Below are 13,869 nucleotides of genomic sequence, written 5' to 3'. Positions count from 1 at the left end.
CTTCATTTACTGGACATTTACTCCCACACAAATGACTGTCTGGTGGCTACTTTAATCTAGCAGACAAAATCTACTGATGCCCGAGTATTTCAGCCTGGCCTGCCGCCTTGTAAAAAGAGCCCAGATTGTGCGGTGTTATGTAAGTTTCTTTTGTTCCCGAAATCGGCACAGTGCACTTCTGGCATCTTTTCAATAGGGGCCAGATTAGCGTCAGTGGCATTGTATCGCTCATCACTGGAGCGCTGGAGCGCTTTTTTCCCCGTCGGTAATCTGCTCACGCTGAATGCCACAAACAGTGGTATCATCTCTCAAAACAATGATGGATTTCCTATGGATTTTTTCAACTGAAAAATCGTTAGCAATTCCCAGCAGCTTAGTCTTTTGTTCTGAGTACGGTCTTTTGTTTCGGGCTCCCCGGTTTCGTGTATAAAGCCCTATGTGCCCGAAACCAGGCTCCCCGGCAGCATATGGTTAACATTTCATTTAACATTGTGGTGTATGATTGGTCCCAAGTACATTGTTTTTAAGGTATCAGTTTCTAACAGAGTGAACAAAAACAATAACGTAACTCACGAGTCTGTTTCCATGCGTTTCCTGTGGCAAGCATTGATGGCGGTTTGTCTGACTAACGTTCCAAGGGATCTACGACTGACCACCATACCGTCCACAAGAGGAATGGCTTGAGTTGGTCTGGATTGGGTGGGAGACAGTAAATTACAATATCTTTTGTTGGTACTCATTCAACCAGCACATTAAATAAGAGTACAGGGAGAGAGAACCAGGTCAAATTGTGTCACAAATCTGTCCTCTACAGATGATGCAGGTACATCGCCTGTGCTGAAAAATGTCCCAGTTCATTGAACTTATGGGCATCAGACGACACTACCCTGTTATTTTTTTTTTCAACCCTTTTGCCCGGGAAGGCCTTGGCAACAAGCCAACAAGTAACTTGTTTTCCCCACATAGCCTGCATTGGAGCTTTGGTGTTTTTCCTTTCACTTATGAGGATCCCGTCTTGTAGAGCCTTTTGCTTTTTTGAGGGGTGTCAAAAAGCGATGATTATCTGGGCTTATCCTGCAGGCCGTATCATAAGTGGGTCTGCTATTTTGATGGCCTGTGATACAGATTTCTATGAGACTCTGAAGTGTCCAGTTAGAGGAAGCGTTCCCATGCTAAAATATTTGTTATTTATCAGTTTGAGAGTCTGACATCTTATGGGGATGTAATTACCTGCCGTGCATATGTATCCGGAAAAGTCCACTTTTCAGGGGGTGGATAAACATCAGGACCACGGTGGGTTCTGCCAGGGACTTAACTTGAGAGGCTGAGTTCCCCCCTTGGCATAATGTCTCCAACCCAGTGTTCATCTCTTCAAGCAGATCCGCTGAAGAAAGAAAAAAAAAGAGAGATCGTTGTCAAGAAGAGCACAGCATCAGATCTCCGACTACATGAATATTCATCAACTTGTGATTATGTGTAGTGGGATCCAATCTCATCCATTAGTCTTCATTCAAGGCTGTGATTTGTCCTTAGTAATTAGTTTGCACTTTGCCAAATTCATATTGGTGCTTTCTGGGAGCTTGTGAAAGATTGTTCCAGGTTTTTTACAGATAATAGATTGGAATTTACAAGGGGCTGGATCATATGCAGGGGCTGGATCATATGCACTAATATGGCAAGTATCAAGACAAGTTACTAATTACACTTTTTAATTCCTTCATTGATTCAATACATCGTCGCTCTCAAACAGCCAAATCTGAATCTGAAAGTTTTGTTCCAATGAGATCTGAGTAACCAAATCAAACAACAACTGGCTTTCAAAATGTTGTACTTCTGATTTTTGTGCAGTTAACATAGTTGCACTGTTATGCAGCAGGCCCATGCAATGTCACTGAACAAGTTTAGAATGAACATTAGGTGCAATAGAATTCTTTTTTAAGTCTCCAGCTGCAAATCAGCTTTCAAATACTCCTCTACTCGAGCAATCCGCCCCAAGCTGAAGTGCAACCCCAATTGGCAAAAAAAGGACAAGTGGTTACAAGCGGGTTCTTGCACGCATTCTGTGTGTACGCAAAGACCATAAATTGCCGGAATAAATTAGTTACGCGTACTCAGCATTCTCCGCGTCAAACGCGCATATACTTGCACACGCACCTTATGGCGCGCCTATGCGGTGGGTACCAAAGAAAATATGCCCTCTTTTGTTCCGCTCGGAGAGGATAGAATCTAGATTCTGAGTCTTAAATGCTACCATAACAATGGATACTTCAGAGGACGTGTGTTGCACTCTGACATGAACTTAATTTTGACACTGATAATGACGGCAAATTGATCTCGACTCACTCAACGGGAAGGCCTCACGATCGTCAAAGCTCTCCAACCAGACGATAAGCACCTTGATCTCGGGGCCCAGGGCCAGACCCTTCTTGTGCAGTGACTTCCGTCCCCTCTCCAGGGAGCCCATGGGACTGACCTGGGGCGGAGTGGTGGAGGGGGCCCCTGAGTCCGAGGGCAGGTCTAGGGTCAGACTACGGGTGCTCAAGGGGAGGGACTTGGTGCTCTTGTGGGTCAGTAGGGGGGCTGTTTTGGGAGGCTCATCAATACCTGTTTTCAGAATGATCGATCACAGGAAAAACAGGTGTTACAATTTGTCGGAAGGAAGGTTTAATTACAAAATACCTGAATCTTGAGTACATTTGTGAACTGTAACGTTCCTGAAAGAATCATTAGATACAAGTCAAAATTACTGGGTGATATCATTTTGTCTCAACACCTCAAATGTGACTTCAAAATCAGATCGGGTCAAAAAATTATCATTTTGAAAGGATGGCCAAGTTTTGGTTCAGATGAACAACATTCTGTAGGTACTGTTCTGTGAATTTTTCGCTGGTCACTAAAACTGTTTTGTTGAGGACTGGTCCATTCTGAGCATTTCCAGTTAAACATAAGAGGAGCACTTAGACACCTACCATCACCAGCCGAGTGACGCCTGCCAGAGTTATGATGCCTCTCGCTGGGCACCACAAAAGCTATCTCAGACATGACGTCAGCATAGTAGAGAACGTGGGTCTCTCCGTTATACAAGCTACCACCATGCACCTCAGCTGATGGTTCCTCTCCAGCTAGATGAGAGAATCAAAGTAAACTTGAAATAGGTATGCAAACTTGCAAAGGTTGTGACAGGACACTGGGCTTCTAGCGTAATGAGCCCCGAGCTGGACCAAGAGAGGGCGCAATTTTCCAAGCAACGGAGGCTCCTTTGGTCAGAACTGCATTTCGCTGGTTCACTAACGACTATGAAATGCACACATTACAAGCGAGTCGCTACTGACAAAATGAACACTCCCCACCTACAAGGCTCTTTTCAACAGATGAGCAGGTGCTTCTGCTCAAGGTAGATAACTGGAGATCCTTTCTTTGTATTGTCTAGTCTAACAAAGACCTGACCTCATGTCACAAATGGATAGCAGTTTTTGTCATGGTCACTGAATGCCCATTCACAAGACCAGTCACAAGTAACAGGGTGAACAGTGACAAGGAATGCTTTTGAGGCACTCTGTTTGAGTAGCGTGTGACTTCAGACTGGTGCTCTTGTGATGGTCTTGTGGGGTCATGCGAAGGTCTAAAGAGGTCTTAACTACAACAATGATGAATATGAGGATAGGCACGGTCTTCAGAGCCACTGCAGTTGCTTTAAGAATTTCCCAATGGTTACTGACAGAAAGAATTCAAGACTGTTTAAAGTAAAAATACCTAGGAAATTTAGCACTGATGTGTGGTACGATATACCTTCTGTGGTTGGGTCAGCGGAGCTGTCTTTCTGGTCAGTAAAGGTGATCTTCCAGCTGGTGGCAACGTTTCCTGTCCAGCCCGCATGTTTGTGGACGTCCACTGACCAGCCCAAGGACCCCAGGAATTCCAGGAACTGAGGCTGGACATTAACTCTGTCTGTCTGTGAGGCCAGTCAGGAATAATATCATTTCATCACATCATGCATCATTCAAGTGGGGAAGTAATTCTGGCAGCATGAGAAAATGGACCTCAAAAAGACACTTTGTGCAACAAGACTTGGTAATTTACACACAGTCGATGAAGACATTTATATTTATTGTCAGGATTCAAGCGGCATAAACAAATACACTTTCACTACGTGGAGGGCTTTCTGAATTGTCATAACATTTATACACTCAATTTTGAGCACAACAACCTTACCACATTCTGTATGATAGCCTGGGCTTCGGACTGTCCAGCCTTGACGTAGAAGATGAAAGCTGTATCGTAGGTCCGACTCGGAATGGCATCGAGCGCGCTCAGGTCACTGGTAAAGTTTGCTAAGTCATCGTCAAGGGCAACCACAGCAGGTGGGATGGAACTGTTCTCCGGATCCTGGCGAGGTAACAGAGACAAAAGGGGGAAAAAATGACGCCAATATTTGGTTCATGCTCAAGCAAGGGGACAGGACAAACAGTTGCTTGAATGTAACCAGCAGTTCAGTTTGTCATGACAGAGTTATTGAAACAATAGTACCTATCAACTTATAACATGCATTTATCTGAAGACCCAGTCGAGGCACTGTCCACCATTATTATCCATGCTCACTGAGCCAATAAACATTCCTAAGACTATTTCAGCTCCCTGGGGAGTATACAGCTCCAAGCCATTATTTCAGGTACACCTGCTAATCAAATACAACAAATGTCCCTACCCTCACAGGTACCTATTTATATTCCTGGGTGGAGACAGGCAAGTGGGAGTAAAGTGACTTGTCCAAAGTCACAACATATACACCGCTTGCAGGATTCAAATCTCCGAGCTTATGTTTGAGTCAGAACCCCTAACCAATGAACTACATGCCTCCAAACAAATGCATGCAAACAAGGTGGGCATATTGGTAAAAATGTGTGCAAGAGATTTGTACACATAATGTTGAAAAGTGAGTATCAATGTTTAGCTCCAATGCAGGTAATTTCAAAAATTAGGGGACCAAAAGTGTGACATTTTTGTGTCCCTGTTACATCTGACCGTTGTTATTTGACACGGAAATATCAGCGGAATTGATTTCAAACTACTACTATTCGTTTTTCAGGTAATTTGCATTAATTCATCACTCTTGGAAATTAGAAAATGTGTTCTGAACTTACAAAATCATACGTCAGATGTGACAGGGACACGAACAAAATGGCCTCCTAATTTCTGGAATTACCCACATGTCTAACACACAGTGCCTTGAACAGTTCCTGCTGAGCTTTCTCCTTGCAGTTGCTTAGCACAGAAATACTTGTTCAGTAAAAAAATAGTTTTACCAGTCAATGTGCCATGGAATGTATACTGTCTGTGACTGATTTCAAGCTCATTTGTGCTGAAAGCTTCTAGTTGCTAAGCAGCATTAAGCAGCATTTTGCACTTAGCAGCTTCATGAAATAACACCGTGTCTAAAGGGGGCGTTTTGGCAGTGGCTATGGATATTTCCTGCAGCACATTAATACCCAATGCCAAAGTCATAGCCACAAAACAACAAATTCAGATGTGACTGATCACATGAACAAATCAAGCCGTGTTTCAGCCTACCTTAAGCGAGTCAAGACTCAAGTATCCTAAGTGAGACAGGATCAGACGAGCCGAGCTGAACTCTCGGCAGGGATTGGGCGGTTTGCACTCGGTGCGAGCATTGGGATAGCCCCCTCGCTTGATGTCCTCCATGGCCGACTCACACACAAACCTCTCATACTCGGTCTGTTCTTCGATGAGGCGTTCAAGTTTTTGATGGTCGGATCGCAGGGTGTCAGTTTCAATGTCCTCCAATGGAGGAATACTCTGATCCCTGCATAAAAACAAGATATTGGTGCAATCAAAGGTCTAGTGTCTCAAACACTGTCTCAAAAGTCCTTGCTATGACCATCTGTTGCCATCTGTTGTGATATGTACAACTGAGATGCCGAGGAAAATCAAAGAGAATTTCACTGCCAAGATACATTAACGATCACAATGCTGGTACTCGGACATTTAGCACCTTTTAACCTGACCAGTTATCAAAGTTGCATGAGCCGTCACATGCAGAGCGTCGGCCACTTTGCATGGTACAATGTAATGGCATTGGTTTCCCTTCACAAGACCAACTGTAAGAAACAATGTCACCAATGGCAACGTAACATTTTTGTTACCGTACATTTGAATAGCTTGGAACTTGGCTTAGGACTCAGAGACATGTAACGTCGGGACTAGCAGTGGTTTTGCAGGGATTTGTGACGGACTCGAATACACTACTGCATAAAGCGAGTTTGTGTTGACATTGGCTATTAAAGTGAAATAAGCCGGTAGCCGCTTCACAGCTCCACTTCACCAAACTTGCTTGACAAAGACCACATGGTAAGCATCAATTGGAGGGGAACCTGTGGCAAGAATTGCAAATTTGCTTGAATTTTTGGCTGGTGTCCTGTTTCTCCTAAATAAAATGTTTACAAGCTCAGCACATCAGACCTAAGCAGAGAGCCTGGCCTCTACTTTGATAAAGTACAGAAGGGGTTATCTTACGCCTGGGTGAGAGGGACCTTGTCTACAGCTTCTGGGTAGTGCCTTGATGTGATCTCATGGTGGGTGCCCACGTGATCGTCAGGCTGAGGCCTCATGGGATAGCTAAGGCCAGATGGAGTGTCTCCCTGTAAATATGATGGGTAAAATATAACAACCACAAATAGAGGGATCCCAATACGACGCTTTTAGCGTTGATCTGCGCACTTCCGCGTTTGAAAACAAGGCTGTATGTGTCAGCTTCAATTCTTAATACGATCAGACGATTGAAAATAAGGCTGTATGTGTCAGCTTCAATTCTTAATACGATCAGACGATTGAAAGTAAGGAGTCAAGACACAAAATACATAAAGGTACGTTAAATTAAGACTTTCCAGGCTGCAAATTTTTGTGGAAGAGTCTTTCAGGATGATTCGACATGTAAAATCCAAAGAAAAATAACGACAATTGACTGCTAACTAACGTACCTGCGACGGTCGTGTATCTTGTGCAGTGGGCGTGGTTTAAACTGAAGTGGCATCACACTTACGAACCGGATACTCTATGTACTGTGTGGACTCTGCAGGCGCGCCCAACAAAGTTCAACACAGAGAGCCACGGTTTCGATGCAGTATACGCAGACGGCGCTAATGTGAAATCCCTCTATAGCAACAGCACACATGACAGTCTTAACCCCTTCACGGCGGGATTATTTTGACCGCGACTGCTGGGCTGTGGTATGCCCTGAATGGAGGGCTTTGTCCAGCAGCAGGCCCCATTGAACCAGCAGCTGCATGGTGAATAGACTGTATGTGTGGTATGCACTAATCCTCAACACACTAGTCCTCCGTAGTGAAGGGGTTAAATGTATCATATAATCCTGTGTGTACTAGAATTGATGCTGACCGTATTTCCTGTACCTTTTCTTTCTTAGACCAATGTCTCAGTTTCATGGTCCAGACATGTCGGCCTGTGGGTCCACGGATGATGGTTGTTACTGTTGGTAAAATCTCTCCTGTTTTAGGAAAGTAGTAATAAAGATGGGTGATTACACGTACTAAACTTCGCAGACAAATCTGCACTTTATAACAATTCGTGGATATGCTGATTTTCGTGAGAAAGGGACCGATATTTTCCTTTTATTGGAAACATTCAACAAAAACACCTTCGCTTTGTTTCATCTTTATGAAAACCTAATTGACACAGCTACTTTCCCTTTATTTTCATACTGAACTACTGCTACTTTTATGGTGTGAAAATCAATAGCTTGAAAAAAGAAATTCAAATTGCCTTTAAATCCACAGAACAACAAACTTCATTCACTGCAGAAACAAGACTTTATAAAAGATAAGATTTGTGATAAACATTTCCCATGCAACAAGCAATGCACAAACGTCAAAGAAGAAACAAAATGACACTCTGATGTTGCAAAGCCAGTTCCAAATTACACAGCAAATTGACGGTACCCACCACCATTGTCTGTAACCGGTCTCTCCAGCACGGCCATCAGTGTAGCGTTCTCCAACACAAAGTATCGGAATGATACCTGGTGATGTGCGCCGTAACTAGCGCCGTTTGCACTGTATTTCAGCAATGATTGCTCATCCAGTAATGAGCCAACTGACGCAGGACCACAGGGGTTGGGAAAAGAACCCTGAAATAAACGGATTCGGGTCAAGCAACAAATGCAATAATTTGTTTCTCTTCAATTTTAAAACAGGGATTACCTCTTGCACAGACATGGGGCATGTCCACAGGCATTAATTTATTTTTTCCCGTGCTTTAGGATACGTAATTCTTGTTCATTTCCTTATCAATCTTGAGGGGGAAGGGGGTACATTCTCACCACATGGTTCAGCAAGCATGCCAACAGACCCTCGGCAGCATCTTTGACTCTCTTGGACGCTGGCTTCAGCTCCTTGTCGTGCTTGAAGACTGGCGCTACCGAGGCCTTGCGTTGTGACTTGGTACCCGAGATACCCAACTCAACCACCTCCAAGACACACTGCAGGCATTCCTGCAGGAAGAGTCCGACACCAGAGCAGGGAATTCAACATGATCCATGAACAGGAGTGTTTGCTCATGAATCATGCTAACTCCTTGACTTCACTGCTTATAAAAAGTTCTGGTTATAAAAAAGTTCTGGTTATTTAAAAAAAGATTTTTTTTAAATTGCCTATGCCAGTGACACTAATAAGCCATGACAAACTTTGAAATAAAAATTCAAAACTGAATCAAAAATGTAAAAATCAGATAACTATCAGTTCTTGGAAACATTTTTCTTTAGCAAAATGCAGAACCAAGAAAATACTTCATGCCCTCTATATTTCTAACATTACTTGACTACTTAACTTCTTTGTTCATCTTACCAACCCAAAGAGAAAAGCATGGTTTGACTGATACCGACCTTGTCTTTAAGTAGATCTCCGTGTTCAATTAACCAAACCGTTAGACAGTGGAATGCAGCCACTATGATAGAATGAAGATCCCTGGAATGGTACATAGATGGACGACTACACTGGTATACGATATGGTCACAGATCCACTTGACTGCACGCTTGCATTCCAGAGAATCTGGACAGAGTACCAGCGACAGACAACTTAAGATTAGGCTGTATCCGAAATGGGCATTAATGTCTCAGGCTATAGCTTCTCACCATGGCATGTCAATGGGAAGAATGTAAGTCGTATCCACAGAACAGCTGATTCAAACATAGCCACTGATACACCACTGTGGTAGCCATTATGTCAGGACTTCATAAGAAAATCACATGACCGGCAAGATGGCTTAGAAAGTGGAGTGTGTAAATGGAGCTCACTTTGAAAATTGAACCACACAAATTTTCTGGTTTAGGTCAAATTCTCAGTTTAGGTCAAATTTAAATTAAATTGTTATGAGATGTAAGCTGCTTTTAATTAGTGCTGCAGCCAAACTGCCGAGCCGAACCAAAAATTATCGAACATGGCACTTTCGAACCGAACCGAACCAAACTGGTCAGTTCAGATGTTCGGCTTTAATATGGCATGGCATCACTAGCGCACAGAATGCATGCAAGAAAACTTAATAAAAAAGCAAATGCAATGAAAAATGGATAACAAGTTATACCGCTGTGCCCTGGCGCGCGAAAGTGCTCAGCACATGTGCATCAGTAAGCATGTATGTACATTTACAGTACTTACGTACTGTAAATGTACATGGACACTGCTCATGTACAGTACACTTGCAGTGGCCCCGCATCGCGCGATGGCTGTAAAAAGCACATGGTGAGAATTCACTCATAATCAACCGAGAACATGCAACGTACGGCATTTTCGCTGCACAATTCTAAATTCTCACTACATCCAATTGTGCTTATGTATATTCAGATTTAGCGTTCAATCTCCAAAAGCTACGCCCTTACATTCCATATTATTATTATTATTTATTTGACCATCACAAGAACAAACAAAGCAAAATTGAACAAAAAGTATATAAAAATCAAGGAGAACTTAAAAAATAAAAAAAAATTATGTTCACATCGAAGTTACTCATGGATGGGATGGAGAGGGGATTCGTTGCTTGTATTAAACATATACACGAAAGTACTATAGATCTATACGGCATGTTCGTAGCCAGCTCTTTGATGTCTGGATGTGCATTGTACATGTATGTACATGTCCGAACCTGAACCGCAAATTTCCAAACCGTGTCCAAACCGAACCTAAACTGAACCTTGGCACTTACTTGCAGCTCTACCCTTTAATTATCCTTCAGATTCTTGCTAAGCCTGATAACCCCTTGACGGGAATTTTTTTCCAAAAGCCAACTCCAAGAATTCCTGCCTCACTTGGCCACAAAGGCCACTTGCCAAACCGCAAATTCTCGGTTTGTGGCCCTGCGTGCTCTGCACGCTTTGAATTACACGGTGAAAAGGCTGATTGTTTGGTGGCATGCGGCGCTACTCACCCTTCCACATTCCCGTTGCCTCTTTTCAAAGTGGGGACTATTGTGGAGCTGTTGATTATGATGCATATTCGGTCTTTTCATTTCTGGGCTACACACAAAGGGCAATCACCATATGTACAAGAGCCAGGGTCTGCCTTCTTTCACCGTGTTTGCTCGAGCTTGGGCCGAGAATAATAGCTGAAAAGCGGGCTGAGGATCTCAATTTTTACAGCAGCTTTTACCGTCATCCGTCGCGAAGGGGTTAACCACTTGTTCAGTATTCTTTTCTTATCTCAGCCAGAAGTGCACCGTTCATTACCTAAGATTTTGATCTTGACCTTAGCCAATCCGGCAAGAAGCTCCAGTGCTGCCAAGGCAACAGTGTAGTCAGTGCTCCAGGCTGACATCAACCGTTGGCACACCAGGTGGCAACAACGCACAAAGATCACCCAGGCTGAATCTGTTGGCAATGGAAAAGGAGTCAGGACAACAGACCAAAGAAAGGTCAAAGGTTTACTTGCCTTACTCTTGACACTTGGCACATCTCAGATGAAACCCTCACTTTTGGTATCCCTTTATACACTTGTTAAAATAATTAAACAAATTCAAAAAGAGGAGCGTTTGTGATGACTGATCAGCAATGAGTAGATAACGTTCTGGGTCATATCACCTGTTCTGCCAGCGACTGAGCTACGAGATGACGTCCTACTCCCAGAGCTAGCCCGCTTATCATCCAGATCACTGTCCCTGAACATCACAAAATACATCAGATATATATCGAAAATTGAACAAACTACAACTGATGAAAAGAGTATTTTTAAGACAACATCATCTCACTATGCAACTCCCTAGACCTTCAAATAAGCACCACCCTAACCGGGACTTGTGAAGTATTTGACAAAGAAACTTCTTGACTCCTTCAAAATCCAACATCTGCAGTAAAACCAACATAGCTTTCTTTTACTTGTAAACAATACTGGAGAATCAAACATCATGATAAGATGTTGGGTAGCAACTAGTAACTCTGCAATAAATCATTCCAAATCCTTCAATAACGCAAAAACAGGAAGGAATGCAATTGTTGGGAAACTTTGGTCAGATTTTCTTTGGTTCATGCCCAACATTCCACTGAAGTAAGTCACGGCTAGTTCATTTGTAGTTCTCAATGGACAAAGTTTTCTTAATGGGTGACCTTTGGTCAACACCATCTTCATACAACCATGCATGTAAACCGTGTATACTCAGAGAGGTACACTACCCATGATGCTCTGCTTTTCCTTGACAATGTTTCGAGACAGCAGTTAGCAACTACATGTACCAGCATCCTCAAATAGGCCAACAGGAGGGTATAAGGACCAGCTAAGGAACCCACCTCTTTGTCTTGTCTGCATCACTAGTCCCCGCATCCGTTCCTTCCTCATCCTCCTCGTGTAGGATGTTTTCTGTCTGTTCCATCTTAGCCTGCTTGGCTTCCATGTCCTCGCACATTGCCGAGTCCAGAACACAAAAATGCATTGCACCTAAGAAATGACAAAACACATCTTCGTCATGACCAGTGGTATGAAATATGTCGATGCACAAAATAGCCTAATTGGTGTCAGCATGCACATTTTACAATCAAGTGAAGGAACATTATGTAAGTACTAGCACAGCAAGCACATCCTTGACCTTTGACCCCAGAAATGGGGTTTAAAGAATGATATGTTAATGTGTACAAGAAAAGGCACTGTGTTCTACATGTGAGCACACTTGACACCTGGACCCTCCAAAAAAGGCAATTTTGGAGGGCTTAAGGGCATTACAAGTCTCTCAAATACATAAATGAAGTCAGGGCTTGAGATCTTGAAACAAGTCTACCAATATGTGAGGGGGCCATAACGTAAGGGCTATTTTTCCTCTCTTAGTCTCTTATAAATCTTGTTTTGTTTTGTCAAACCACTGAAATTACCACAAATGGCAGAACAGAGAGTAAATAATCTTTAGTCTCTACAAATGAACCCAAGTTGAACATAAATTTGCTTCTCACGAGACATAATTCCTCCTTCACTTGGTCCAAGTGCCCATGCATAATATCCCTAACAATATACCACGGAGATACATATCCAAAACAGTTTAAATTAAAACCACCTTCAGAATTTATAGTTTTCACAAGAGCAGACCCCTCTTTGGTACATGTATCAATGCTCTTCAAGCCAGATTATATAGCGCCCTCTCTAGTATCGTGCAGAGCCAATAGAGACGTTTGTTGTCAAGCACTCATACCAAGAAGCATCTGTGTGTTGTAGGAGTCGGTCTCACACTGCACGGCAGCAATCATGAGGTCAACCAACTTGGGCTTGAGGGACAGGAAAGTGACCTGCTCGGTCCGGCCTAGCATGTCCTCTGTGGTCATCTCTTTGCCGGTCATCAAGTCTACAGGTCATCACAATGGTAAAGTCGGAGTTTTATTCTTTCAAATGTTAACGGATCAAGGTGTGAACATGTTTAGATAACATGAGATGTGACATTATGGTGAAATTAATTACACTTACTTTTCCTTTGTTGGATTTGGTGTACAATACTCAAAATTACATGTGCATGTGTATTGATCACAGCACAACAAAACAATCTCAAAAAAAAAAAGATCAATTCAATTAGTTGTAGGAAACAGAATATATCATGCCAGAGTTCAATACATAGACCATAAAACTTTTCCATTCTTACATGAAACATTATTGGTCATGAAATGTCTTGAGCTATCCTTGATGCAATAATTGCTGTAATCATGGTCAATTTTGCTACAGAAGTTAAAAAAGACAGATGTCTCCATTCTCAAAAATCCCTGGTAGTGTTTCACAATTTCACCTCCAAAGCCAGGGAAGAATTGGGCAGAACAAATGCACAGTGTTTACAAGGTGACTGTATGTGAAGTGTGTGGAATTACTATGTTACGACTTAAACAGAAGAAAAGACAGTGTACCGTGGATGGCGAGATTCTTGAAGTGATGGGGTAGGCACAGCATGGATAACAAGAGATGAATGGATGCCCTTCGTAGCTGCTGGTTGGACACTAGAGACCTGACAAAGAGAAGAACATTTGTCGACTAATAAGGCTCGCATGCCATACGTAAGCAATTGTGTGTGCACAGGAGAGGCACAGGGTACCTGTACATATGATCTGAATCTGTGCAAACCCATAGGGTCTTCGCAAGGGCACCAACCACACAACAGTAACAGCATTCCTGTGTCGGCCCAGCCTTTCTCTTTATCACCCCTGAGGGGGTGCTTCTCCACAGAGCCCATATGGCCAACAAGTAGGGTCGGATTGAGTGTTCCACTGAATGCCCAACTCTGCTGTAGATTCAAGCTCCAATGAGCCACTTCAAATGAGCCAACAGCTCTTGCCAAAAATGAACCACAACGAGGTTAATACGGAATGACAATACTCAGGGACAAGG

General features: G+C 42.9%; 1 protein-coding gene across 4 annotated transcripts in view; it reads right to left on the bottom strand.

The window, feature by feature from the left end:
* ralgapb (Ral GTPase activating protein non-catalytic subunit beta) overlaps window positions 1–13,869 on the bottom strand; it is a 30,573-nt gene that overhangs the window by 2,210 nt on the left and 14,494 nt on the right. For all 4 annotated transcript variants that reach the window (XM_087147900.1, XM_087147911.1, XM_087147920.1 and 1 more), the window contains exons 9-25: window positions 13,392–13,489; window positions 12,695–12,844; window positions 11,805–11,952; window positions 11,103–11,179; window positions 10,752–10,892; window positions 8,915–9,081; window positions 8,354–8,524; window positions 7,978–8,161; window positions 7,428–7,522; window positions 6,532–6,656; window positions 5,569–5,821; window positions 4,213–4,386; window positions 3,790–3,952; window positions 2,970–3,122; window positions 2,344–2,604; window positions 1,231–1,384; window positions 574–690 (exon numbers count right to left, since the gene is read on the bottom strand). In XM_087147900.1, the coding sequence (XP_087004026.1) occupies window positions 574–690; window positions 1,231–1,384; window positions 2,344–2,604; window positions 2,970–3,122; window positions 3,790–3,952; window positions 4,213–4,386; window positions 5,569–5,821; window positions 6,532–6,656; window positions 7,428–7,522; window positions 7,978–8,161; window positions 8,354–8,524; window positions 8,915–9,081; window positions 10,752–10,892; window positions 11,103–11,179; window positions 11,805–11,952; window positions 12,695–12,844; window positions 13,392–13,489 (2,631 nt within the window). The remainder of the gene's footprint in view (window positions 1–573; window positions 691–1,230; window positions 1,385–2,343; window positions 2,605–2,969; window positions 3,123–3,789; window positions 3,953–4,212; window positions 4,387–5,568; window positions 5,822–6,531; window positions 6,657–7,427; window positions 7,523–7,977; window positions 8,162–8,353; window positions 8,525–8,914; window positions 9,082–10,751; window positions 10,893–11,102; window positions 11,180–11,804; window positions 11,953–12,694; window positions 12,845–13,391; window positions 13,490–13,869) is intronic.

The sequence above is a fragment of the Acanthaster planci genome, linkage group LG01 (assembly GCF_054643075.1).
Source record: "Acanthaster planci isolate LZ-2023a linkage group LG01, COTS_SCS, whole genome shotgun sequence".
In the NCBI taxonomy this organism is placed as follows: domain Eukaryota; kingdom Metazoa; phylum Echinodermata; class Asteroidea; order Valvatida; family Acanthasteridae; genus Acanthaster; species Acanthaster planci.
This window is presented reverse-complemented; position numbering and strand designations above follow the sequence as displayed.